Source organism: Nerophis ophidion, linkage group LG12 (genome assembly GCF_033978795.1).
Source record: "Nerophis ophidion isolate RoL-2023_Sa linkage group LG12, RoL_Noph_v1.0, whole genome shotgun sequence".
NCBI lineage: Eukaryota > Metazoa > Chordata > Actinopteri > Syngnathiformes > Syngnathidae > Nerophis > Nerophis ophidion.
The window spans coordinates 49,740,687-49,766,154 of record NC_084622.1 but is presented as its reverse complement, the minus strand read 5'-3'; the positions used below and the strand labels follow the sequence as shown (position 1 = coordinate 49,766,154).

Below are 25,468 nucleotides of genomic sequence, written 5' to 3'. Positions count from 1 at the left end.
TGTCCACAAAAAATCTAGCTGTCAACACTGAATATTGCATTGTTGCAATTCTTTTCACACTTTATGAACTTACATTCATATTGTGTTGAAGTATTATTCAATAAATATATTTATAAAGGATTTTTGAATTGTTGCTATTTTTAGAATATTTTTTTAAAAATCTCACGTACCCCTTGGCATACCTTCAAGTACCCCCAGGGGCACACATACCCCCATTTGAGAACCACTGACATAGAACATAGGTGTCAATGTTGTTTTCACTGAGGGCCACGTCGCAGTTATGTTCGGCCCCAGAGGGGAAGCTTCTAACAGTGAATACCACAGTTACACAAATTTTTAATGCATTTTATTAGTAGATTTTTTAACTACTAAAATGTAAAAAAAATATGGTAAATTGCAATAATTTTACCTCAGAATTTTGTGTATATTACTGTCAATGGAAAAAAACAGTACTGCTGTTTTTATTGTAAAAAAAAAAAAAAGGCAGGTCACTTGCCAGAATTTTTCTGTAAAATTTACATGTTTTTTTTACTGTAAAAAAAACTGCAATTTCACAGCACTGTATCAAAAACAGACATAAATCTCTATAGTATATCATCACATGGGCTCAGGAACACTTCAGAAAACCACTGTCACTAAATACAGTTTGTCGTTACATCTGTAAGGGCAAGTTAAAGTTCTACTATACAAAGCAACATTTATTTATCAACAACATCCAGAAATGCCTCCGGCTTCTCTAAGATAGACTGATGCAAAGTGGAAAAGTGTTCTGTTTTTGGAAATATTCGACATCGTGTCATCCAGACCAAAGGGGAAGCGAACCATCCAGACTGTTATCGACGCAAAGTTCAAAAGCCAGCATCTGTGATGGTATGGGGGTGCATTAGTGCCCAAGGCATGGGTAACCTACATATCTGTGAAGGCACCATTAATGCTGAAAGGTACATACAGGTTTTGTAACAACATATGCTGCCATCTAAGCGCCGTCTTTTTCATGGACGCCCCTACTTATTTCAGCAAGACAATGCCAAGTCTTATTCAGCACGTGTTACAACAGCGTGGATTTGTAAAAAAAGAGTGCGGGTACTTTCCTGGCCCGCCTGCAGTCCAGACCTGTCTCCCATCGAAAATGTGTGGCGCATTATGAAGTGTAAAATACGACAGCGGAGACCCCGGACTGTTGAATGACTGAAGCTCTACATAAAAGAATGGGAAAGAATTCAACTTTCAAAGCTTCAACAATTAGTTTCCTCAGTTCCCAAATGTTTATTGAGTGTCGTTTAAAGAAAAGGTGATGTAACACAGTGGTGAACATGCCCTTTCCCAACTACTTTGGCACGTGTTGCAGCCATGAAATTCTTATTATTTGCAAAAAAAAAATTAAGTTTATGAGTTTGAACATCAAATATCTTGTCTTTGTAGCATATTCAATTTAATATGGGTTGAAAATCATTTGCAAATCATTGTATTCCGTTTATATTTACATCTAACACAATTTCCCAACTCATATGGAAACAGGGTTTGTAGAATGCGTGACGGACAGTGGTAGGGTGTCATGGCCAGCAAGGCCGAACCACTGTCAAAGCTTTTAGGTCAAAACAGTGAAGTAATGTATCGGGGCGGGTTTTTATTCACATGACAACCGGTTCTCCTGCCTTAGCTTAAAGTCAGAGCTGATAAGACTGATTATATACTCTCACGTCCCTTCTAACAGTGTCCTGATTCATTTATAGCTCTTGCTATTATCTTCGAAAACGCTTAGGGGCCGTTTCTCCTGAGGTAGCAATAACAGATATAGTTTACTAGATATTTACCTTCCTGTCAAAGAATGAGCAATGGTAACCGCAACATTGCCTTATTTTTTGGTACCGGAATTACGTATGTACATTCAGAAACTTCAGTTTACTAATAATGGATGTTTTACTCATAAAGCAGAGGAAAATGTGTTTTGTGAAGATGGACTGTGCATCAGCTGCTGAACAAGTTGCGGCAGAAGACCTGCACATGAAACAAGAGAGAACTATATAATTAAAAATAAACAAAATGATTTTAACGACCTGCTGGAGTGTTTATGTTCATGTGTTAATGATGTTTAGGGTTCTCATGTTCATGAACATACCGTGCCTGAAATGTGACTGACAGCTACACAAATGCAACCAAGCTGCACTTTGTAGTGGGGTCTGGTGCTTTGAAAAAAGTTTATTGCAAGTTAACGTCTTTTTGTTAACTTCCCAGATGACCTCCTATGAATAGTTTGCGATGTAACAAAACACAGCAATAAGCAAAAAACATGGATAAATACAAAAACAGGTAAAATCTCACTTTTTTTTTTTTTTTTTCATAGTCATATAAATCTTGTTACTGCAAGTAGCATGGGGCTGCTGTCATGCAGTCATTATGACTATTTAATTGATCAATAAATCATTAGAAATGGCAGTGTTTCTCGATTAAGAAAACACTACAATAACCTAAATAGTTCAAAACGTATGGTAATTTAAAAATCACTTTGCAGACTCACATTGCTGACTGATGTTGAATGAACACGTTTAGCTAGTACAAAGTACATTGAACATATAAAGTACGTTTGCTCGTTCACCTTTCGGAAGAACCGCCAACGTTGTCACAAGAAACAAATATAATGTTGTTCTTTATGTTGCATTAACATGCCAAGAACATTTGATTATTTAAAAAAAAGTGCTGATCTCGTATTAAAGACATCCAAAGACATTTACTGCCTGTAGGGAAGTTGAGGTGCACTTCTTGGACGCTTTGTCTGTCATTGGTACCCATTGTGATCAAAACCTTTACGTATTGATTTTACAGGGGGTAAAAAAAGGTGCCTGGGATGTTTGGTTTCCATATATAGCTTTATCCCCATATAGTATGTACTGTGTGTTTTACCTTTATGTCCAACTTTGGCCAATAGGTATAGAATTGGCAATACAATCTTGTAGTTACAGTGGGCACAATGCCCACTGTAATTGTTGACGAGTGCATTAAGCAAGGCCTCGCTTCCACCTTTCCTGATCATGTAGTGAATACGACGATCAGTACCTGAAACAAAGTATAGTGGTTATTGGACGCTGGTGCTTTCTTTGCAGGAAATGACTGTAAAAGAAGAAAAAGGCAACTACACCAGTGTTTAAACCTGGTGTAAACTGCACTATTATGGCTGTCTCAGACATAAAATAATGGTTGCCAAAAGCTTATCTGAAAACGGGTCGTGGGGCCAGCAGCCTAAGCAGGGAAGCCCAGACTCCCCACACCCCACCCACTTTGTCCAGCTCCTCCCGGGGGATCCCGAGGCGTTCCCAGGCTAGCTGGGAGACCGTCTCCCCAACGTGTCCTGGGTCTTCTCCGTGGCCTCCTATCGGTCGGAAGTGCCCTACACACCTCCCAGTCAGATGTCCGGGTGGCATTCTGACCAAATGCCCGAATCACCTCATCTCAAAGTAAAGCAGTGGCTTTACTTTGAGTTCCTCCCGAATGACAGAGTTGTTTCACCCTATCTTAAAAGTTCGAGATGCCACCACAGTAGAAGCATTTAAGTCTCACCTTAAAACTCAATTGTATACTCTAGCCTTTAAATAGACTCCCTTTTTAGACCAGTTGATCTGCCGTTTATTTTCTTTTGCTCCTATGTCCCACTCTCCCTTGTAGAGGGGGTCCGGTCCAATCCGGTGGCCATGTACTGCTTGCCTGTGTATCGGCTGTGGACATCTCTGCGCTGCTGATCCGCCTCCGCTTGGGATGGTTTCCTGCTGGCTCTGCTGTGAAAGGGACTCTCGCTGCTGTGTTGGATCCGCTTTGGACTGGACTCTTGCGACTGTGTTGGATCCATTATGGATTGAACTCTCACAGTATCATGTTAGACCCGCTCGACATCCATTGCTTTCGTCCTCTCCAAGGTTCTCATAGTCATCATTGTCACCGACGTCCCACTTGGTCATTGTCACCGACGTCCCTGGGTGTGAGTTTTCCTTGCCCTTATGTGGGCCTACCGAGGATGTCGTAGTGGTTTGTGCAGCCCTTTGAGACAGTAGTGATTTAGGGCTATAAAGGTAAATATTGATTGATTGATCTTTAAGGGATCATTTCGGCCGCTTGTACCCATGATCTTGTTCTTTCGGGCATAACCCACAGTTCATAACCATAGGTGAGGATGGGAACATAGATCGACCAGTAAATTGAGAACTTTTGCCTTCTGGCTCAGCTCCTTCTTCACCACGGCGGACCAATGCAGGGTCCGCATCACTGCAGATATCTGTCGATCTCACAATCTTCTCTTCCCTCACTCAAACAAGACTCCGAGGTTCCTGAACACCTATCACTTGGGGCAAAATCTCCTCCCCAATCCCAAGATGGCACTCCAACCTTTTCCGGGTTAGAACCATAAACTCTGACTTGGAGGTATTGGTTCTCCTCCCAGTCGCTCCACAATCTGCTGCGAACCAATCCGGTGAGAGCTGAAGTTCTTGGCCAGATGAAGCTATCAGGACCACATCATTTTCAAAATTCAGAGACCTAATCCTACAGCCACCAAACTGGATCCCCTCAACGCCCTGACTGCGCCTAGAAATTCTGTTCATAAAAGTTAAGAACAGAATTGGTGACAAAGAGCAGCCCTGGCAGAGTCCAACCCTCACTGGAAAAGGATCCAATGAGGACACCAATCATACAGAGACCAGACTGCCACAATCAGACGGTCCGATACCCTATACTCTCTGAGCACTCCCCACAAGAGACACGGTTGACACGGACATGGTTACCAAATGTCCCTTGAAAAACTGAATCGTCCCGTAATTAGAAACAAAAGTGTTTGTTCCGTATTGAGCTGTAAAGGGACACAGATTGTCTCATATTTGTATTACCTTTAAATTAAAAAAATAGTCTTCGTCATATCAATAAATTCTTTTGAATGACAAAAGCTTCACAACAGTCTGCTATAAGCTAAGCCAGCATGACTGATCGCTCACCTGACTAACTCATTGACTAACTCAAGTTTTCTGGCATCTTTTCATTTTCCCTTGGTTGCTGTCACTTCGCCCTAGGGTGGTGGCAACTAACTTCATAATTATCTGCCAAACTCCTGGTAATCTAAATCGAAATGTGACCTTTTACCACAGTGACGATTTTTGTTTGAGAAAATAAAAAAAAAAGAACAATTGGAGAAGTTTGAGGTCTCGGCCTCTCTCTTGGCTATGGTTGCGTTGTAAGGGCTGTTCTCCTAAAGAAAAAGTAAAACTCGCCCAAGTACTATTTTGTCTCGGTGGTCCTTTTTACTCAACATATATATCCTCCAAAATAATTTCTGATTGACCAGTGTGTTTTATTTCCCGAGAGGAAGACTGGTCGCAAACAGCAAGTCAAATAGTATAAAAGTATAGTATGTTTGTGTAAATTGTCAGTCTTCAGGTCATACAATCCATAAAGGTTAAATGGATTCAACTCTGAAACATATTCAACAAAAAGTCCAGTTGCCTCCTGTAAACTTTTGTGGATATTATATTATAAAACTCCTTTCACATGAAATCCAAAAGAAATTAGGTTAACTAGCCGTGCAAGTTGTACCTTATTTTTTCAGGGAGTTTGCAACCCTACACACAATGTATCCCGTAACCAGTCCAGGGTGTACCCTACGTTTAAGTCTTATGTCTACAGCAGGGGTGCCCATTACGTCGATCGCGAGCTACCAGTCGACCGCGGGGGGTGTGTCAGTCGGTCTCCAGCCAGGCTTTTAAAAAAAATAGACCTAAAAATTAGTGATCATCAATCTTCACCAAGACGTCACTTAAATGACATTCACGGTACCGGAGGGTCTTGTGAGATGACGCTGGCTGCTGCAAGATCATTATTATGAAAATATGGCCGAGAGGAAGGCGAGAAACCCTTTTTATTTCAACAGACTCTCGCGCCGTACCTTCCGTCAAAACTCTAAAGGCCGACTGCACATTTCCTATCTTCACAATAAAAGCCCTGCTTCATGCTGCCTGCGCTAATTAAATACAGAGTCTCGGAAAACTTGCGTGCACAAGCGATCCCTCAGAAAGCTGGCGTACACATCACTTGTGCACGCCAGCTTTCCGAGATTCTTATTTTGTTAGCGCAGACAGCATGAAGCAGGGCTTTTATTGTGAAGATAGGAAATGTGCAGTCGGCCTTTAGAGTTTTGACGGAAGGGACGGCGTGAAAGTCTGTTGAAATAAAACGTTTTTCTCGCCTTCCTCTCTGTCATTTTTTCATAATAATGAACTGGCAGCAGCCAGCGTCATCTCACAAGACCCTCGGGTGCCGTGAATGTCAATCAAGCAAGCTACGGAATTTGCCGCCAATGTTTTTCTTGTAAAGTGTATGGGAGCTGGATGAATTAGATGCCAAAAAACAACCACTTTCATGTGGTATTGTACAGAAAGGACAACTTTTTTTCTCCTCCATTTGAAAATGTGGGCGTTATCATCATTACTGTGATTCTAATCAATGCAAGTCATCAGAATCAGGTAATACACCAACTTATATTCTTGTCTTTGTGAAAGAAAGACATCTATATGTGTTACACATGCTTGTATTATCATTAAACACATTTAACTTGTTTACAAAAATGTCTCTTTCATAAATAAATAAATATAAATGATATATATAAATGAGGTAGATCCCCTCAAGTTGGTCAATTGAAAAGTAGCTCGCCTGCAGAAAAAGTGTGGGCACCCCTAGTCTACAGGGATAGATGTCCTAAGGAGAACAGGCGGTATAAAAAATATTCCTGTCTTTAGGGGGTATGTCAATGCTTGGCCGCAGTGTCGCGGGAGTACTTCCTTTTGTGAACAATTATTATTTAAATGCATGATAAATAGCGTATACTGTATTTTATGGACCATATGGCGCACTGGATTATAGGGCGCACTGCCGATGAGTGGGCCCATTCAGGTCGTTTTTCATACAAAAGGCGCATTAAAGGGATCATATGATTTTGTTTTACATCTAAAACATTTCCTTGTGGTGTACATAACGTGATGGTGGTTACTTGGTCAAAATGTTGCACAGAATATGTTTTACAGATCACTTTCAAGGCACTTTCTGACAGTCGCTTCAGGATGTTCCGTTTTGTGGGCGGTCTTATATATATGGCTCACTTTCAACAGCGTCTTCTCCTTGTCATCTTTGTTGTAGCGGTGTAGCGTGCAAGGACGGGAGTGGAAGAAGTGTCAAAAGATGGAGCTAACTGTTTTAATGACATTCAGACTTTACTTAAATCAATAACGGAGTAACATTTTCTCATCCGTGGCTCACTAGTGCAACAACGCCGGAAATGTGTACCATGAAAAAACGTCCGGCCGTAACACTCTAGAAACTAAAGTTCCCTGGGTGAAATATGTAAAGCCAGTACAGTGGTAGATTTTAGCACTACCATAGCGAGGTATAAGTTAGAGTTTATACCTCGCTATGGTATATGACAGTTAAATGACTGAGGTATGAGTTAGAACTTATACCTCGACGTTATATTAGAAATAGCAACAGCAGAGGGTGAATGTCACATAACAAGAAAATAGTTAAAAATAAGAAGATTATCCACTAAGACATTGACACAAACTACAGTGGGGGATGTGCAGAAATGATCAGGACTTACGCAGATCTCAAATACAGATCAGCAGGTACCAGAAAGTAAGAAAAGTAGGTTTTGCATAATATTGTGAAACAGAACGACAGATAACATGTCTGCTAATTGGTGCCTTTTTGCGGTCTTTATACACACACCATAGTAATACTTGTATCTCTGAATACGGTAGCCGTAATGAGCCGACAATCCATTGCAGTGCGGCTTCAAAGTCATACTTAAACATTTTGACGGATTTTTGAGTGCCATGTGTAATGTTCTATATTTTCAATGGAATATTTAAAGTTTTGGTGTTGTTTACTGGTGTCATATTGCAGTCTACACGTATTTTTTTGTGTGACTACTGGTCACACTTGTTACACCATGTACCAAAGAAAATTGTTTCGAGGTCGGTATGCACAATCAATATTATTCCGTACACTAGGCGCACCGAGTTTTAAGAAAATGAAAGGATTTTAAGTGCCCCCTATAGTCCGAAAAACACAATAGTCAATGTGTGTGAGCAAATTTTGTGCCCTTAAATCGTCAGTCTTGTGTGTAATGACTCTCACGTCTATGCCTTCACTTTAGAGCGATAAGACATGTCAATTAAGTATATATCACCCTGGGGTAATTAATTATCATTAAGAATGGCATATAATAAATGCATTAGATCAGTGATTCTCCAACTGTGGTACTAGATGGAGCCCGCATGCCATAGAATCACTTCCATCCATCCATCCATCCATTTTCTACCGCTTATTCCCTTTCGGGGTCGCGGGGGGCGCTGGCGCCTATCTCAGCTACAATCGGGCGGAAGGCGGGGTACACCCTGGACAAGTCGCCACCTCATCGCAGGGCCAACACAGATAGACAGACAACATTCACACTCACATTCACACACTAGGGCCAATTTAGTGTTGCCAATCAACCTATCCCCAGGTGCATGTCTTTGGAAGTGGGAGGAAGCCGGAGTACCCAGAGGGAACCCACGCATTCACGGGGAGAACATGCAAACTCCACACAGAAAGATCCCGAGCCTGGATTTGAACCCAGGACTGCAGGAACTTCGTATTGTGAGGCAGACGCACTAACCCCTCTGCCACCGTGAATCCCCTTAATGTGATATTTAAACACAATGTTACTGTTTTGAAGGCCACATTTCTAGTATTGGGGGGGCCGGTCTTCTTCCTTCTCTATCAGTCTTACTGTTGTATCTTCCGGAGAACCTGCGTCCTCTACAGTAGACATTCGGTTTTGGTCTATTTATTTTGTTACAGCTAGTCGAGGATCCCCTTTGGTGTTTTTAAGAATCTGCTGAAAAATTGTAAGTCCCTCACAAGTTTTTTGAGCTGAACTCGCGGGCCACCAGTTGAAAACTTAAATGAAAAAGAGAGGACCTGAAATGGAACAGTGAGGAAAACTACTAGTATAATTAAACACGTTGAACAAATGACTACAGACTAAATCTGAAGTAAACAAGCTACAACTATGCCTTTGTTACACAAATCAGGTTACGAAAAAAAAAAAACTGTCAAAAAGGAGAGGACTTAAAGGGGTGCCTTGAGGAACACGCCAGTTATGTAAAAAGGCTGCATGACCAAGTCTCAGAAAATCAATAGAGACTCCTCCCACTCCCAATAAGGACTCTGGAAAGAGGTTCCACAGCCTCCGTAGCAGAACCTTCAGGTTCTGTAACAGCTTCTTCCCTCAGGCCATAAAACTCTTGAATGCATCAAAATAATCCCTTTAATTCCACCCAAAAACGGATTAACTCGTTGGACTATAAAGACAATATAACACACATCCATAGACGTGGATGCATAGGCAAAAGTGCAATATATTTATCTGTACAGTAATCTATTTATATCTGCACCTTCTTTTGTAAATGCAAACACTCTGCACCTTTTTGCTCTTATATCTTGCACTACAATGAGCTAATGCAACAACATTTTGTTCTTATCTGTACTGTAAAGTTTAAATTTGAATGGCAAGAAAGGATGTTTAAGTCTAAATCCCAAGTTAGGACCCCAGTGTTCTGTTTGCTATCAAGGTTTAAATATCAGTGCAAGGATCTGAACATGTACTCTCGTGATTTAGGAATTTGCTGCAAAAATGTTTGAAACTGAACTCAAAGGCAGGTATGGTGTCATTTGGTGATTTTACCTGAGATGTATTACCCTGCCAGTTTGGAAGACTTTCTATTAATTTAATTTAATATGTCTTACCTAACTTTTATGGACAGAATTTCTAGGCGCAGTCAAGGCGTTGAGGGGTTCCGGTTTGGTGACCGCAGGATTAGGTCTCTGCTTTTTGCAGAAGATGTGGTCCTGATGGCTTCATCTGACCGGGATTTTCAGCTCTCACTGGATTGGTTCGCAGCCGAGTGTGAAGCCACCGGAATGAGAATCAGCACCTCCAAGTCCGAGTCCATGGTTCTCGCCCGGAAAAGGGTGGAGTGCCAACTCCGGGTTGGGGAGGAGACCCTGCCCCAACTGGAGGAGTTCAAGTACCTAGGAGTCTTGTTCACGAGTGAGGGAAGTGTGGATCGTGAGATCGACAGGCGGATTGGTGCGGCGTCTTCAGTAATGCGGACGTTGTACCGATCCGTTGTGGTGAAGAAGGAGCTGAGCCGGAAGGCAAAGCTCTCAATTTACCGGTCGATCTATGTTCCCACCCTCACCTATGGTCATGAGCTTTGGGTCATGACCGAAAGGATAATATCACGGGTACAAGCGGCCGAAATGAGTTTCCTCCGCCGTGTGGCGGGGCTCTCCCTTAGAGATAGGGTGAGAAGCTCTGCCATCCGGGAGGAACTCAAAGTAAAGCCGCTGCTCCTCCACATCGAGAGGAGCCAGATGAGGTGGTTCGGGCATCTGGTCAGGATGCCACCCGAACGCCTCCCTAGGGAGGTGTTTAGGGCACGTCCAACCGGTAGGAGGCCACGGGGAAGACCCAGGACACGTTGGGAAGACTAGGTCTCCCGGCTGGCCTGGGAACGCCTCGGGATCCCCCGGGAAGAGCTAGACGAAGTGGCTGGGGAAAGGGAAGTCTGCGTTTCCCTGCTTAGGCTGTTGCCCCCGCGACCCCACCTCGGATAAGCGGAAGAAGATGGATGGATGTCTTACCTGCTGAAAGAAGTTCATCCAAGATATTTAGAACATTCACGGTGCTCTGAACATCTTCTGTGTTCTGTGGAAATGAAGAAAATTATATTATCATTCAACAAGCATTTTAGGTCACTGCTTAGGTGGCCAAAAAAAGTTGCCTGAGAAGCAAATTTGGATAAGCCTCTGTAAAACTGTTGCAAAACAATTTGTATGGCACTAAATTAGGGCCAAAACCTTTGTGCCTCAAAAAAAAAATTAAACAGTAAAATCCCGTTTTTACGTTTAATTTTCCAAATACATATCAGGTACTCAAAATAAAATAACTGCACAATATGTGTTTAAGGTTAGACAAAAAAGTCATCATCAGCCTGCCACAGGCAGGCAAGACAGGTCAGGGTCCGATTGCCAACTATTTCATAGAGTGGTGTGAGGAGTCCATTCTAGAAATAAACACGAAAAAGACTAAGGCTATAATTATCGATTTAAAGAAGCAAGCCCCTCCACAAGAAGTCGTATTTATCAAGGTAGTGTTGTGTCATTCGCGAACGATTCGTTTGAACGAACGAATCTTTTGAGTGAACATACTGAACCAAATCACTTCAGGAACTGATTTGTTCCTTTCTCAGTTCAGTTGAGTTCCGCCGCGACCATGCCAGTATGAGTGGAACTGGCCGCATTTTGTGACTCACCGAATCCTGGACGTCGGCGAACGACGCATCCAGCTACTCATTGGGGCGGGGGGAGGGACTGAGCGAACGATTCGTTCGCCAAGGATTAACGACATGAATCAATCAGTGAACGACAACGCTCTCGCTTTCTGCTCCGCTTGCCCCAATGCCGCAAGTGATTTTCCTCCCATCGCGGGGATATTTTTCATGCCATTGGCATCCGTTCTCCATTCATTCTCCAAGCTAACTTAAATTGATATTTCCATTTTCATATTTTTACATCTAAGCTACAGAAATTTTAGTTTTAATGTTGGCATTTCTGGCACTTGGTTTAATATTTGTTTTGTTTTATTTAAGGTAACCTATTTATTTTCTTTTTGTTTGCACATTTAAGTTGATATTTTCTTTGTTATATTTTTAAACGTAGGCCGCAGATCATTTAGTTCTTATGTTGGCATTTCTGGCTCTTAATTTATTTGTTTTATTTTGAAGGTATTTATTTTCTTTGTTTGCATATTTAAGTTTACATTTTCTTTGCTACTGAACATTTAGTTTTGATGTTGGCATTTGTTAAGGGTTTCTTAATTTAATATTTGTTTTTGCACTAAACTGGGGCGGTATGGTGTAGCCCAGGGGTGCCCACACTTTTTCTGCAGGCGAGCTACTTTTCAATTGACCAACTCGAGGGGATCTACCTCATTTATATATATCATATTTATTTATGAAAGAGACATTTTTGTAAACAAATTAAATGTGTTTAATGATAATACAAACATGTGTAACACATATAGATGTCTTTCTTTCACAAAGACAAGAATATAAGTTGGTGTATTACCTGATTCTGATGACTTGCATTGATTGGAATCAGACAGTAATGATGATAACGCCCACATTTTCAAATGGAGGAGAAAAAAAGTTGTCCTTTCTGTACAATACCACATGGAAGTGGTTGGTTTTTGGCATCTAATTCATCCAGCTTCCATACACTTTACAAGAAGAACATTGGCGGCAAATTCCGTAGCTTGCTTGATTGACATTCACGGCACCCGAGTGTCTTGTGAGATGACGCTGGCTGCTGCCAGTTCATTATTTTGAAAAAATGACAGAGAGGAAGGCAAGAAACACTTTTTATTTCAACAGACTTTCGCGCCGTCCCTTCCGTCAAAACTCTAAAGGCCGACTGCACATTTCCTATCTTCACAATAAAAGCCCTGCTTCATGCTGCCTGCGCTAACAAAATAAGAGTCTCGGAAAGCTGGCGTGCACAAGTGATGTGCACGCCAGCTTTCTGAGGGATCGCTTGTGCACGCCAGTTTTCCGAGACTCTGTATTTAGTTAGCGCAGGCAGCATGAAGCAGGGCTTTTATTGTGAAGATAGGAAATGTGCAGTCGGCCTTTAGAGTTTTGACGGAAGGTACGGCGCGAGAGTCTGTTGAAATAAAAAGTGTTTCTCGCCTTCCTCTCGGTCATATTTTAATAATAATGATCTTGCAGCAGCCAGTGTCATCTCACCAGACCCTCCGGTACCGTGAATGTCATTTAAGTGACGTCTTGGTGAAGATTGATGATCACTAATTTTTAGGTCTATTTTTTTTAAAAGCCTGGCTCGAGATCGACTGACACACCCCCCGCAGTCGACCGGTAGCTCGCGATCGACGTAATGGGCACCCCTGGCGTAGTGGGTAGAGCGGCCGTGCTAGAAACCTGAGGGTGGCAGGTTTAAAAGTAACAGAATCTCTACTACAGCTGTAATGCCTGTTTGTGAACGTCAAGGGGAGTCTGTCAGGGCAGAGAATGATTCACGTCTGTCGACCTCTGGCCCACAGAACTGTAGCTGAGTGATTCAGGATCGCTTCACAAACCTACAAGAACTGACTGTCGCAGAGGACGTGATTCAGGTTTGCGCTGCACTCACTCACTCACTCATTCAGAATCAGGACTCGCAAACCTGACACAGAACTGACTGTCGCGCAGGACGACATCACATTGAGGCTCTCGTTCAGTCACTGTGCGCGTCGCTCATTGACTGCTGGGGGCTTGTGTCGTTCGCAAAATGACACACATCGAGATCTGCCGCTTGGGAAGCTGTTACTGACTGACTCATGATTCGCCGACCTGCACACAGAACTGCTGCTGCAGAAGTGATTCAGGTTCACGTACTGAACAGAAGTCCTGTATATTAAACAACTGCAATGGTTCACTAGTTCTATCTTTAAGGGACAGGTCTCACCCCCTGCACAGTGACGTCCTGCTTCTCCCATCATGTACAAAAGGACCAAGGATCAAAACTAAAATACACAGGTCGAGTTTTGTCCCTGCAGTCACCATATATGTTCATAGAACTTGGTGATCCTTTGACGATGGTTGTGGTGGTGATGATGCTCATGTTGATGATGATGTCGATATTGGTGATGGTGATGATAATGATGACGATGCTCATGTTGATGAAGGTGATATTGGTGATGATGATGCTGTTGATGAAGATACTGTTGTTGATTGTGTTGATGATATGAAGATAAGTCATGCACTTTGAGGGTAGCTACTTTAAATACAGTGGGGCAAAAAAGTATTTAGGCAGCCAGCGATTGGGCAAGTTCTCCCACTTAAAATGATGACAGAGGTCTGTAATTTTCATCATAGGTACACTTCAACTGTGAGAGACAGAATGTGAAAAAAAATCCAGGAATTCACATTGTAAGAATTTTAAAGAATTTATTTGTAAATTATGGTGGAAAATAAGTATTTGGTCAACCATTCAAAGCTGTCACTGATGGAAGGAGGTTTCGGCTCAAAATCTCACGATACATGGCCCCATTCATTCTTTCCTTAACATGGATCAATCGTCATGTCCCCTTAGCAGAAAAACAGCCCCAAAGCATGATGTTTCCACCCCCATGCTTCACAGTAGGTATGGTGCTCTTGGGATGCAACTCAGTATTATTCTTCCTCCAAACACCACGAGTTGAGTTTATACCAAAATGGATACATGGTTGATACAGAAGAGGATTGGGGGAATGTCATGTGGTCAGAGGAAAACCAAAATAGAACTTTTTGGTATAAACTCAACTCGTTGTGTTTGGAGGAAGAAGAATACTGAGTTGCATCCCAAGAACACCATATCTACTGTGAAGCATGGGGTTGGAAACATCATGCTTTGGTGCTGTTTTTCTGCAAAGGGGACAGGACGATTGATCCGTGTTAGGGAAAGAATGAATGGGGCCATGTATCGTGAGATTTTGAGCCAAAACTTCCTTCCATCAGTGAGAGCTTTGAATGGTTGACCAAATACTTATTTTCCACCATAATTTAAAAAATAAATTCTTTAAAATTCCTACAATGTGAATTCCTGGATTTTTTTTCACATTCTGTCTCTCACAGTTGAAGTGTACCTATGATGAAAATTACAGACCTCTGTCATCATTTTAAGTGGGAGAACTTGCACAATCGCTGGCTGACTAAATACTTTTTTGCCCCACTGTACAAAATGCACTTTATGAAGCATTATATAATGATGGTGACAATTTGTGTAGCTATTTTATTGTGTTTATTTATTTACTATACTGTTTTGTAGGGCTGCAAATCTTTGGGTGTCCCACGATTCAATTCAATATCGATTTTTGGGTCGCGATTCGATAATATCGATTTTTTTCGATTCAAAGTCATTCTCGATTCAAAAACGATATTTTTCCGATTCAAAACGATTCTGTATTCATTCAATACATTGGATTTCAGCAGGATCTACCCCAGTATGCTGACATGCTAGCAGAGTAGTAGATTTATAAAAAAAAAGCTTCTATAATTATAAAGGACAATGTTTTATCAACTGTTTGCAATAATGTAAATTTGTTTTAACTATTAAATGAACCAAAAATATGACTTATTTTATCTTTGCGAAAACATTGGACACAGTGTGTTGTCAAGATTATGAGATGCGATTCAAGTGTAAGCCACTGAGACACTATGTTTATTGTAGTTCTGAGTGTTACTGGGTCAGGTTTGGTTTTGGAATTGGATTGCATTGTTATGGTATTGCTGTGTATTGTTTGTTGGATTGATTAAAAAAAAAAAAAAAAAAAAAGAAAACAAAAAATAAATTAGAAAAAATTGATTTTTTAAAAATGAGAATCGATTCTGAATCGTGCAACGTATTCGATTCGATTCGTGTTCGAATCGATTTTTTCCCCCACACCCCTACTTTTTTATATGAATGTCTCTTACTGCAAGCCAAATTTACCTGCAGGTACAAATAGAGAACTCTTATCTATTTGTGTGAATGCTCAAAAGCACACATTTTTCTACCCCAAAATTAATCAATTTCTTCTTCTTCTTCTTCTTCTCCAGATTTTGTCGCACTCTACCTTCCGCATTTTTCACCCGATTTAAACTGTTCCAACTTCTAACAGTTTGGCCTATTAGGGAATCACAGTTTTTTCCTTGACAATCTACAAAAATTCCTATATTTCCAGGTTTTCCGGGACATTTTTCCCATTCAAAATAATTTGGTCATTTTTCAAACTTCCACCATTTCCACATTTTTGAACCCATTTAAGCCATTCCACAGTCAATATATTCCACTCATTCTGGAAATTCAAACTATATTTTTTTCCAAGTACAACAAATTCCATGAATTCCCAGAATTTCCCTTTTCTTCAAACCCTTTTTTGACCCTTTTTTCTGGCGACTACTCCCACATTAACCGTTCCACCGTCCAAACATTCCTCTTAATCAGGAAAAAAAACAAAAAAAACCCAAGTTGTTTTTTTAACTGTTTTCCGTTTTTCCTGAAATTACTTAATACAATTTCTCAATTAAAAATTTTACTACTTCAACATTTCACAACATTCAAGTCTTTTAACATTCTTTTTTAAAAATCCCGCTTTTCCCAAAATTCCATGAAATTCCCTTTGAAACTCTAACTCCAAAATATTCAGCCTGTTCAAAATTGTGTTTCCTCCTTCAACAGTTTTTTAAATAATCCAGAATTTTCACAAATTCCCAGTCTTCAGGGACATTTTCCCCATTCAAAATGAATTGACCATTTTTTTAAACTTCCACAATTCGCAAATTTTTCAACCTATTCAAACCATTCCACCTTCAACACATTCAACTCATCCAACTGACACTTTTTCCAAGTTCCAAACCAAAATCTGTTTTTCCGGAAAAAAATTTCCGGAAAAATCAAACTTCAACATTCCGACTATTCTTACATTCATACTACATTCTGTCAGCATTTCAGTTCAACTACAGCATTGGAGCATTCACACGCAATCGCTCCAGGAATTGCCTCATCTAGATATAATTATGATTCACTCTGGTAATATCTATGAATAAATTGTTTTCATTTTTCACTTTCATATATTTTGATATTTAAGCTTTTGTTTTTTCAAATTCAAATCATGTTTTTACTGTTTCAAATGTACATATTTGTTTAGATTCAGACATTTGCCCCACATTTTACGTGGGGGGCGCGTCATCAACTGAGAGGGGTTGGAGTCATGACAGTCAGTAGGCGTCTCCTATTACGTTGTCTTCAAGAACATGGGAAGTAAAGCAATTAAATGCAACACTTGATGTAGCTTACACTAGAGATATCCAACCACTTGACCACAGCAACAATTATTTTATTAGAAAAACAACACACTATCAAGCATCCATCCATCCATTTTCTACCGCTTATTCCCTTTCGGGGTCGCGGGGGGCACTGGCGCCTATCTCAGCTACAATCGTTTCATGACAAATTCCATTTACATGAAACAGAAAAAACAGTGATCCATCAAGGCAAGTGAAACTGAACTATAAACCATCTTGATTAGCTTTCAGAGGCAGTTGAATGAACTGATTGCTAATCAAAAGCAGGTGAGGAGAACTCTGCTTGCAAGCAGAGTGGTGAAAACAAACAGGAAGTGGAATGAAAAATAAGAGCTAGATAAAAACCAGAAGATGAAAATATACAAAACTATAGGCACAGACATCCCCAGGCTAATTTTGTTTTTAAGAACCTTCTGCAAAAAAACTAATCAGAAATAGTCTTTATGACAGCGCCCCACAGTTTTTCAGAATCTGATGCAAAAATGAGAGTCTCAAGCTTTTTTTAACTGAACTCACCGGCCACTGGTTGAACAGCCCAAATGATGAAAAAGAGAGGACCGAAAATGGAACCCGCTAGTATAACTAAAGAGGTGCCTTGTGGCACGCTGGGTTCATCGATGGCTTCCCTTAGAGCAGGGGTCGGCAACCCAAAATGTTGAAAGAGCCATATTGAACCAAAAATACAAAAACAAATCCGTCTGGAGCCGCAAAAAAATAAAAGCCATATTATATACAGATAGCGTGTCATGAGATATAAATTTCTATTGTGTCATATTTGTCCTCCTACAGAAATCATAACACAAAAAATATATTTTTTCCCCCTCATCTTTTTCCATTTTTCATACATTTCTGCTAAAGCTCCAGAGAGCCACTAGGGCGGCGCTAAAGAGCCGCAAGCTGCGGGTGGCCGACCCCTGCCTTAGAACGTATGTGTCAAAGTCGAGGCCTGCGGGCCAGATCCGGCCAGCGAACGAATGATCCATAGCAGGGGTGCCCACACTTTTTCTGCAGGCGAGCTACTTTTCAATTGACCAACTCGAGGGGATCTACCTCATTTATATTTATTTATTTATGAAAGAGACATTTTTGTAAACAAGTTAAATGTGTTTAATGATAATACAAACATGTGTAACACATATAGATGTCTTTCTTTCACGAAGGCAAGAATATAAGTGGGTGTATTACCTGATTCTGATGACTTGCATTGATTGGAATCAGACAGTAATGATGATAACGCTCACATTTTCAAATGGAGGAGAAAAAAAGTTGTCCTTTCTGTACAATACCACATGAAAGTGGTTGGTTTTTGGCATCTAATTCATCCAGCTTCCATACACTTTACAAGAAAAGCATTGGCGGCAAATTCCGTAGCTTGCTTGATTGACATTCACGGCACCCGAGGGCCTTGTGAGATGACGCTGGCTGCTGCCAGTTCATTATTATGAGAAAATGACAGAGAGGAAGGCGAGAAACACTTTTTATTTCAACAGACTTTCGCGCCGTCCCTTCCGTCAGAACTCTAAAGGCCGACTGCACATTTCCTATCTTCACAATAAAAGCCCTGCTTCATGCTGCCTGCGCTAACAAAATAAGAGTCTCGGAAAGCTGGCGTGCACAAGTGATGTGCATGCCAGCTTTCTGAGGGATCGCTTGTGCATGCCAGTTTTCCGAGACTGTATTTAGTTAGCGCAGGCAGCAGGGCTTTTATTGTGAAGATAGGAAATGTGCAGTCGGCCTTTAGAGTTTTGACGGAAGGTACGGCGCGAGAGTCTGTTGAAATAAAAAGTGTTTCTCGCCTTCCTCTCGGTCATATTTTCATAATAATGATCTTGCAGCAGCCAGCGTCATCTCACAAGACCCTCCGGTACCGTGAATGTCATTTAAGTGACGTCTTGGTGAAGATTGATGATCACTAATTTTTAGGTCTATTTTTTTAAAAGCCTGGCTGGAGATCGTCTGACACACCCCCCGCGGTCGACTGGTAGCTCGGGATCGACGTAATGGGCACCCCTGCGCTAGTATAACTAAAAAGGTGCCTTGTGGCACGCTGGGTTCATCGATGGCTTCCCTTAGAGCAGGGGTCGGCAACCCAAAATGTTGAAGGAGCCATATTGAACCAAAAATACAAAAACAAATCCGTGTGGAGCCGCAAAAAAATAAAACCCATATTATATACAGATAGCGTGTCATGAGATATACATTTCTATTGTGTCATATTTGTCCTCCTACAGAAATCATAACACCAAAAAATATATTTTTTCCCCTCATCTTTTTCCATTTTTCATACATTTTTGTTAAAGCTCCAGAGAGCCACTAGGGCGGCGCTAAAGAGCCGCAAGCTGCGGGTGGCCGACCCCTGCCTTAGAACGTATGTGTCAAAGTCGAGGCCTGCGGGCCAGATCCGGCCAGCGAACGAATGATCTATAGCCCCTGGGATGATATTTGATTAGTAATAGATCCGGCCCGCAGGCCACTGCTGTTTTGCACGCACCGATACTCCATTAGTGTTGCCGCTAAGAATTTTCAAAATGGGTTCAAGTCATAAAAATGAGGTCCAACAGGAATTTTTTTGGGGTCCCACTGTTTTGTAACTATTTTGAAAGCAATTGCAAATGTTTGCATTATCATGTTATATCTCACATTCTATATTGCTTTTTTTGCGGTAAGGTTGTCATAAACGTTATTTCCTCCCATCCATCCATTTTCTGCCACTTATCCCTTTCAGAGTTGCGGGGGGTGCTTACTTAATTCATTAAAAAAAACAATACAAAAGAAAACACATTTTTATGCATATTTAAATATAATCAGTTAAACATTTATTCACTTTCTTCTTTCCTTCATGGATCTAAACTTTACCGCTGTTGGTATTTTTTTTTTTCTATATTTTTATTGTAATATTTTCAGAATGTGTTTGTTCTTTTTTGGCCAAAGTAAGACAAAGAAAACTGTGAGGATGCGTTGACGTGAACACAAGGTAGGATCTTAAAATATTTATTTAACAAAAAGGGAGCTCTGAACAGAAATACTGGAGCTAATAAAAAGGCCAACCAAAAACGCTAGTATGAAAACTAGGAAGTAAAAATAGACAAACTTGAATAGCACGTTGGCACAAAAGAGAAAAACAAATCATCAGTATGTAAACTGGACAAAACAAGTGGCTTAGCGTGAGAAGCTAGCGAGAATAGAAATACTCGCGAGAAAGCAAATGATCAAAATCCAGACGTACAAGCAAACTATGAACCCAGACCGAATGAACAGAGAAGACTGGCTTAAATAGGAGGGTGATAATTAGTGGCAGGTGTGCGGGGCGAGACTAGCAGGCGGACTGATGAGTGACAAAGCAAACAGGAAATAAGGAGTCGGAGAAATATACAAAATGGAAAAACAAAAATAGTGTAGATCTGAGCAGCAGATCGCAACAAAAACAATCTGAAGTTGTTTATTTTTTAGTTTTAATGCCGTTATTTTAGTAGTCCAGCCTGCGTGTGTACAGATTGTACTCCATGCGGCCCCTGAGCTAAAATGAGTTTGACACCCCTGCCTTTGGTGGTTTTGACTGGAGCCATGAAACGTCGAGGTGCCTATGGTCAGGGTTGGGCTTTGTCTTGGTCTTGTGATACCAGGATGGCTAGGGGAAACGTTTGTCAACATAACAATTTTGATTGAACTGGCAGAATGTTGGTTCATCTATGGATCACACATTTTATTTAGTATTGCTCGGCCCTTCTTGAAAAGCCGGCAGGTTGTGTGAGGTGCCGGAGCTCTGGTGGGGGGGACGTGTGTGTTTGGGAATTGGGGGTGTCTGGTTGGGTTCGTCTTTGGAGGTCATGCTGCATTTTGGCTTCACTGTGGTAGAGGGGTTAGTGCGTCTGCCTCACAATACGAGGGTCCTGCAGTCCTGGGTTCAAATCCAGGCTCGGGATCTTTCTGTGTGGAGTTTGTATGTTCTCCCCGTGACTGCGTGGGTTCCCTTCGGGTACTCCGGCTTCCTCCTACTTCCAAAGACATGCACCTGGGGATAGGTTGATTGGCCCTAGTGTGTGAATGTGAGTGTAAATGTCTGTCTGTGTTGGCCCTGCGATGAGGTGGCGACTTGTCCAGGGTGTGCCCCGCCTTCCGCCCAATTGTAGCTGAGATAGGCGCCAGCGCCCCCCGTGACCCCAAACGGGAATAAGCGGTAGGAAATGGATGGATGGATGGATGTGGGGCTTCACTAGGAGCTTCATGTCTCTGGCTTTTTTCTTAGAGCAGTGCATTGTGAGCACAGGAAATAAAACAAACATACCAGTAATTTCTGTGATGTGACATGAGGAATGGGTAGGATTAAATCAGCTTTGCTTCCTTCTTGTTTTCGGACATGTTGAACTTTGCAATGTAAAAAATGTGGGTTTAGATGTATCTTTGTCAGCATGTTCCGAAATAAACTACTATTACTACTACTACAAAATACGTTGAACACAAGACTACTGACTAGGGATGATGTTTGTTCGAGCCCATTATCGAATCCTCTTATATAACCAATTCCTTATCAAATCCAGATATGTTGTGTGTGGACTGAGTTCCAAAAGCCATAGATGTTATGTGACTGGGCCAGCACGCTGTTTATATGGAGGAAAAGCTTACGTGACTGAGGAAAGCCTGCGGCCAGAGGTGGGTAGTAACGCGCTACATTTACTCCGTTACATTTACTTGAGTAACTTTTGCGATAAATTGTACTTCTACGAGTAGTTTTTATGCAACATACTTTTACTTGAGTATATTTATAGAGAAGAAATGCTACTTTTACTCCGTTCCATTAATCTACATTCAGCTCGTTACTTTTTTTTTTTTATCAATCTATTAATGTTTGTTTCGGTTAATGTCAGAGCTTCAAAGTAGAATCTACGCATGCCTGCGTTTCACCAATCACATGCAGTCACTCGGGACGTTGGACCAATCAAACAGAGCCAGGCGGTCACATGACCCGACTTAAACTAGTTAAAAAACGTATTCGGGCGTTACCATTTAGTGGTCAATTGTACGGAATATGTACTGTGCAATCTACTAATACAAGTTTCAATCAATCAATCAAAAGTGTAAAGGAAAAAAGACACTTTTTATTTCAACCGTACTTCCCGTCAAAAGCCTAAAGACTGATCGCACAGTTCCTGCCTTCACAATAAAAGTGCCGCTCCATCGCGCCTGCGCTAACAAACTAAGAGTCTCCGAAAACCAGAGCAAACAAGCTAGCAGAATAGGGAGTTTGCCGCCAATGTATTTCTTGTAAAGTGTATAAAAACGAATATGGAAAATGGACAGATAAGATGCCAAAAACCAACGACTTTCATGTGGTATTTGACAGAAAAGAGGAACATTTTTTTCCTCCATTTGAAAACGTGGACATCTGATTCCAATCAATACAAGTCATCAGAATCAGGTAATACACCAACTTATATTCTTGTCTTCATGAAAGATAGGAATCTATATGTTAAACATGCATGTATATTCATTAAAACACCTTCAACATGTGAACAAAAACGGCAATATAAATATATATATATAATATGTGTGTGTATGTATATGTAGAAATGAGGTAGATCCCCTCGACTCGGTCATTTATTAAGTAATTGATAACCGTTGAAAAACTTATTGGGGTGTTACCATTTAGTGGTCAATTGTACGGAATATGTACTGTACTGTACAATCTACTAATACATGTTTTAGTCAATCAATCAAATCAATGAATGCCTACTGAGCCTATGGTGCTGTTAAGTTATTGTGGCTCAATGTGCCATTTTTTAAATTTTATTTTAATGTACTATTTAATATATATTATTGTTTTAGTTGCTTAAGAGATATTCCTGGCTCTGAATTTACTCATTGCTATTTTTATGGTTTTGTGCATTATTTGTTGCTGTAATCAGGTTACTCATCAGTTACTCAGTACTTGAGTAGTTTTTTCACAACATACTTTTTACTTTTACTCAAGTAAATATTTGGGTGACTACTCCTTACTTTTACTTGAGTAATAAATCTCTAAAGTAACTGTACTCTTGAGTACAATTTCTGGCTACTCTACCCACCTCTGCCTGCGGCCATCATAAGGTGAAGGTTTAAGGTGAGAGAGGACGCTAAAGGCCCGCCCCCAGTGAGTACATAGTGCTACTATGTGCGTTGTAAATACAAAAATTGCCGACAAACACATCACCAACATGGACGAGGTGCCGCTCACTTTCGACATCCCACACTGGAGAACAAATCGATACGCACAACGGGGCAAGAGAAGCCGGCTTTTACTGTTGTGCTAGCTTGCTATGCTAATGGTAAACCAGACTGACTTTGTAAATGAGGAGAGGAAATCTGCCGTGTTTAATGGAGAACTTGCCCAGCTGTTCATTTCGGACACAGAAGATGAGGACTTTGATAGATTTGTGGATGAGGATTGATCAAAAAAAATAATGTGAGTACATCGATGAATACTTCCATCGAGTACAAGCGAACTCAGCTTTGTTCCTGCTGCCTTTTTAAAACAGCGTCCATGCATGGTAGCGTACGTTTTAAGATAGCGTATGTTTAACCATGCCTGCGCCCAAAAATATGCCGTGCCTTATTTATGCGATAAATACAGAAATAGTACCAGTAACTGACTCGCCGCCTTTTAATGTGGTGCGCCCTATGGTCGCGAAAATGAGATAATGAGAACCGGTTCTCAAAAAGGCATTTGAATCCATGTAATCGGTTATTTTCTTATCGAACAATCGGGAGAACCGGTTTCAAACATCATTCCTACTACTGAGTGCATCTGAAGTAGACAAGCGACAAAAAAATGGAGAGGTCTTAAAAGGGGCCTTGAGGAACACCTAATTCATATAAATCACAAGATCTATGTTTGCTAGCAATGTCAATGCAATAATCTGCTGATGTGTTTACAGAGGTCAAAGTTCCCCCATACAACAGGAGCACTCTAGTGTTTTAGAACATTTTTTCAAAAATGCTTGTCTCCCAAGGTTCGAACTGAACTTGGGGGGTGTCATTCTCGGGCTGGATTCAGTTCCCTAGGCCGCAAGTTGAATAGCACTGTCCAAGGCCCTACACATTCAGTTTCACTTCCGCCCCCATACACGCATCACTTGACTAAGTGGGACCATTCACAGTTCACTTCACCATCCCTGTTATCAATACACAGTGTGAGCACACCAAACACCTCCATACTCATTATGTCATCTACCACAACTTTAGAAACTTTTCAAAACGCCAACAATTCACCTCTCCAAACAAAAAAAGTCACCGGTCACCATCAACATGGCACTTTTTAATGTTCGCCCCCTTTTAAACATAACTTTTTTAACAAATGATGATATTTTGGACTATAAGTCATTTTTCAACTGATGCAGAGCTTTGTACTGATGCACCTGCTCCCCAACCGAAAATTGACTTTTTATGTTTAATTATTCAAGAAGAGGTAAAAGAGAAGGAGGGAATACATCAATTTAAAAAAAAACCTCACTGACCTTCAATGGAGTGTCTTTTAACAATCACAAATAATTTATTTTTAACAATCCTTCCATTCTCTTGATAACTCTTTGTACAGACAGTATGCTACTGTATGTATAAACATATCTATATAGTACATAGATATGGTCATAGAAAACCCCAGAATTTTAGATCCTTAATCAGTGAATTTTCTGAACTATTAGCACTCATTCGTACTGCATACAGCAGGGGTGCCCACACTTTTTCTGCAGGCGAGCTACTTTTCAATTGACCAACTCGAGGGGATCTACCTCATTTATATTTATTTATTTATGAAAGAGACATTTTTGTAAACAAGTTAAATATGTTTAATGATAATACAAGCATGTGTAACACACATATAGAGGTCTTTCTTTCACGAAGACAAGAATATAAGTTGGTGTATTACCTGATTCTGATGACTTGCATTGATTGGAATCAGACAGTAATGATGAGAACACCCACATTTTCAAATGGAGGAGAAAAAAAGTTGTCCTTTCTGTACAATACCACATAAAAGTGGTTGGTTTTTGGCATCTAATTCATCCAGCTTCCATACACTTTACAAGAAAAACATTGGCGGCAAATTCCGTAGCTTGCTTGATTGACATTCACGGCACCCGAGGGTCTTGTGAGATGACGCTGGCTGCTGCCAATTCATTATTATGAGAAAATGACAGAGAGGAAGGCGAGAAACACTTTTTATTTCAACAGACTTTCGCGCCGTCCCTTCCGTCAAAACTCTAAAGGCCGACTGCACATTTCCTATCTTCACAATAAAAGCCCTGCTTCATGCTGCCTGCGCTAACAAAATAAGAGTCTCGGAAAGCTGGCGTGCACAAGTGATGTGCACGCCAGCTTTCTGAGGGATCGCTTGTGCACGCCAGTTTTCCGAGACTCTGTATTTAGTTAGCGCAGGCAGCATGAAGCAGGGCTTTTATTGTGAAGATAGGAAATGTGCAGTCGGCCTTTAGAGTTTTGACGGAAGGTACGGCGCGAGAGTCTGTTGAAATAAAAAG

At 40.9% G+C, this 25,468-nt stretch overlaps 1 protein-coding gene across 2 annotated transcripts in view; it reads right to left on the bottom strand.

Annotated features, from left to right (window-relative positions):
- Positions 1–25,468, bottom strand: part of LOC133563518 (cytosolic carboxypeptidase 4) — a 199,740-nt gene that overhangs the window by 142,815 nt on the left and 31,457 nt on the right. For both annotated transcript variants that reach the window (XM_061917681.1, XM_061917680.1), the window contains exons 3-4: positions 10,720–10,783; positions 2,902–3,054 (exon numbers count right to left, since the gene is read on the bottom strand). In XM_061917681.1, coding sequence (XP_061773665.1) covers positions 2,902–3,054; positions 10,720–10,783 — 217 coding nt within the window. The remainder of the gene's footprint in view (positions 1–2,901; positions 3,055–10,719; positions 10,784–25,468) is intronic.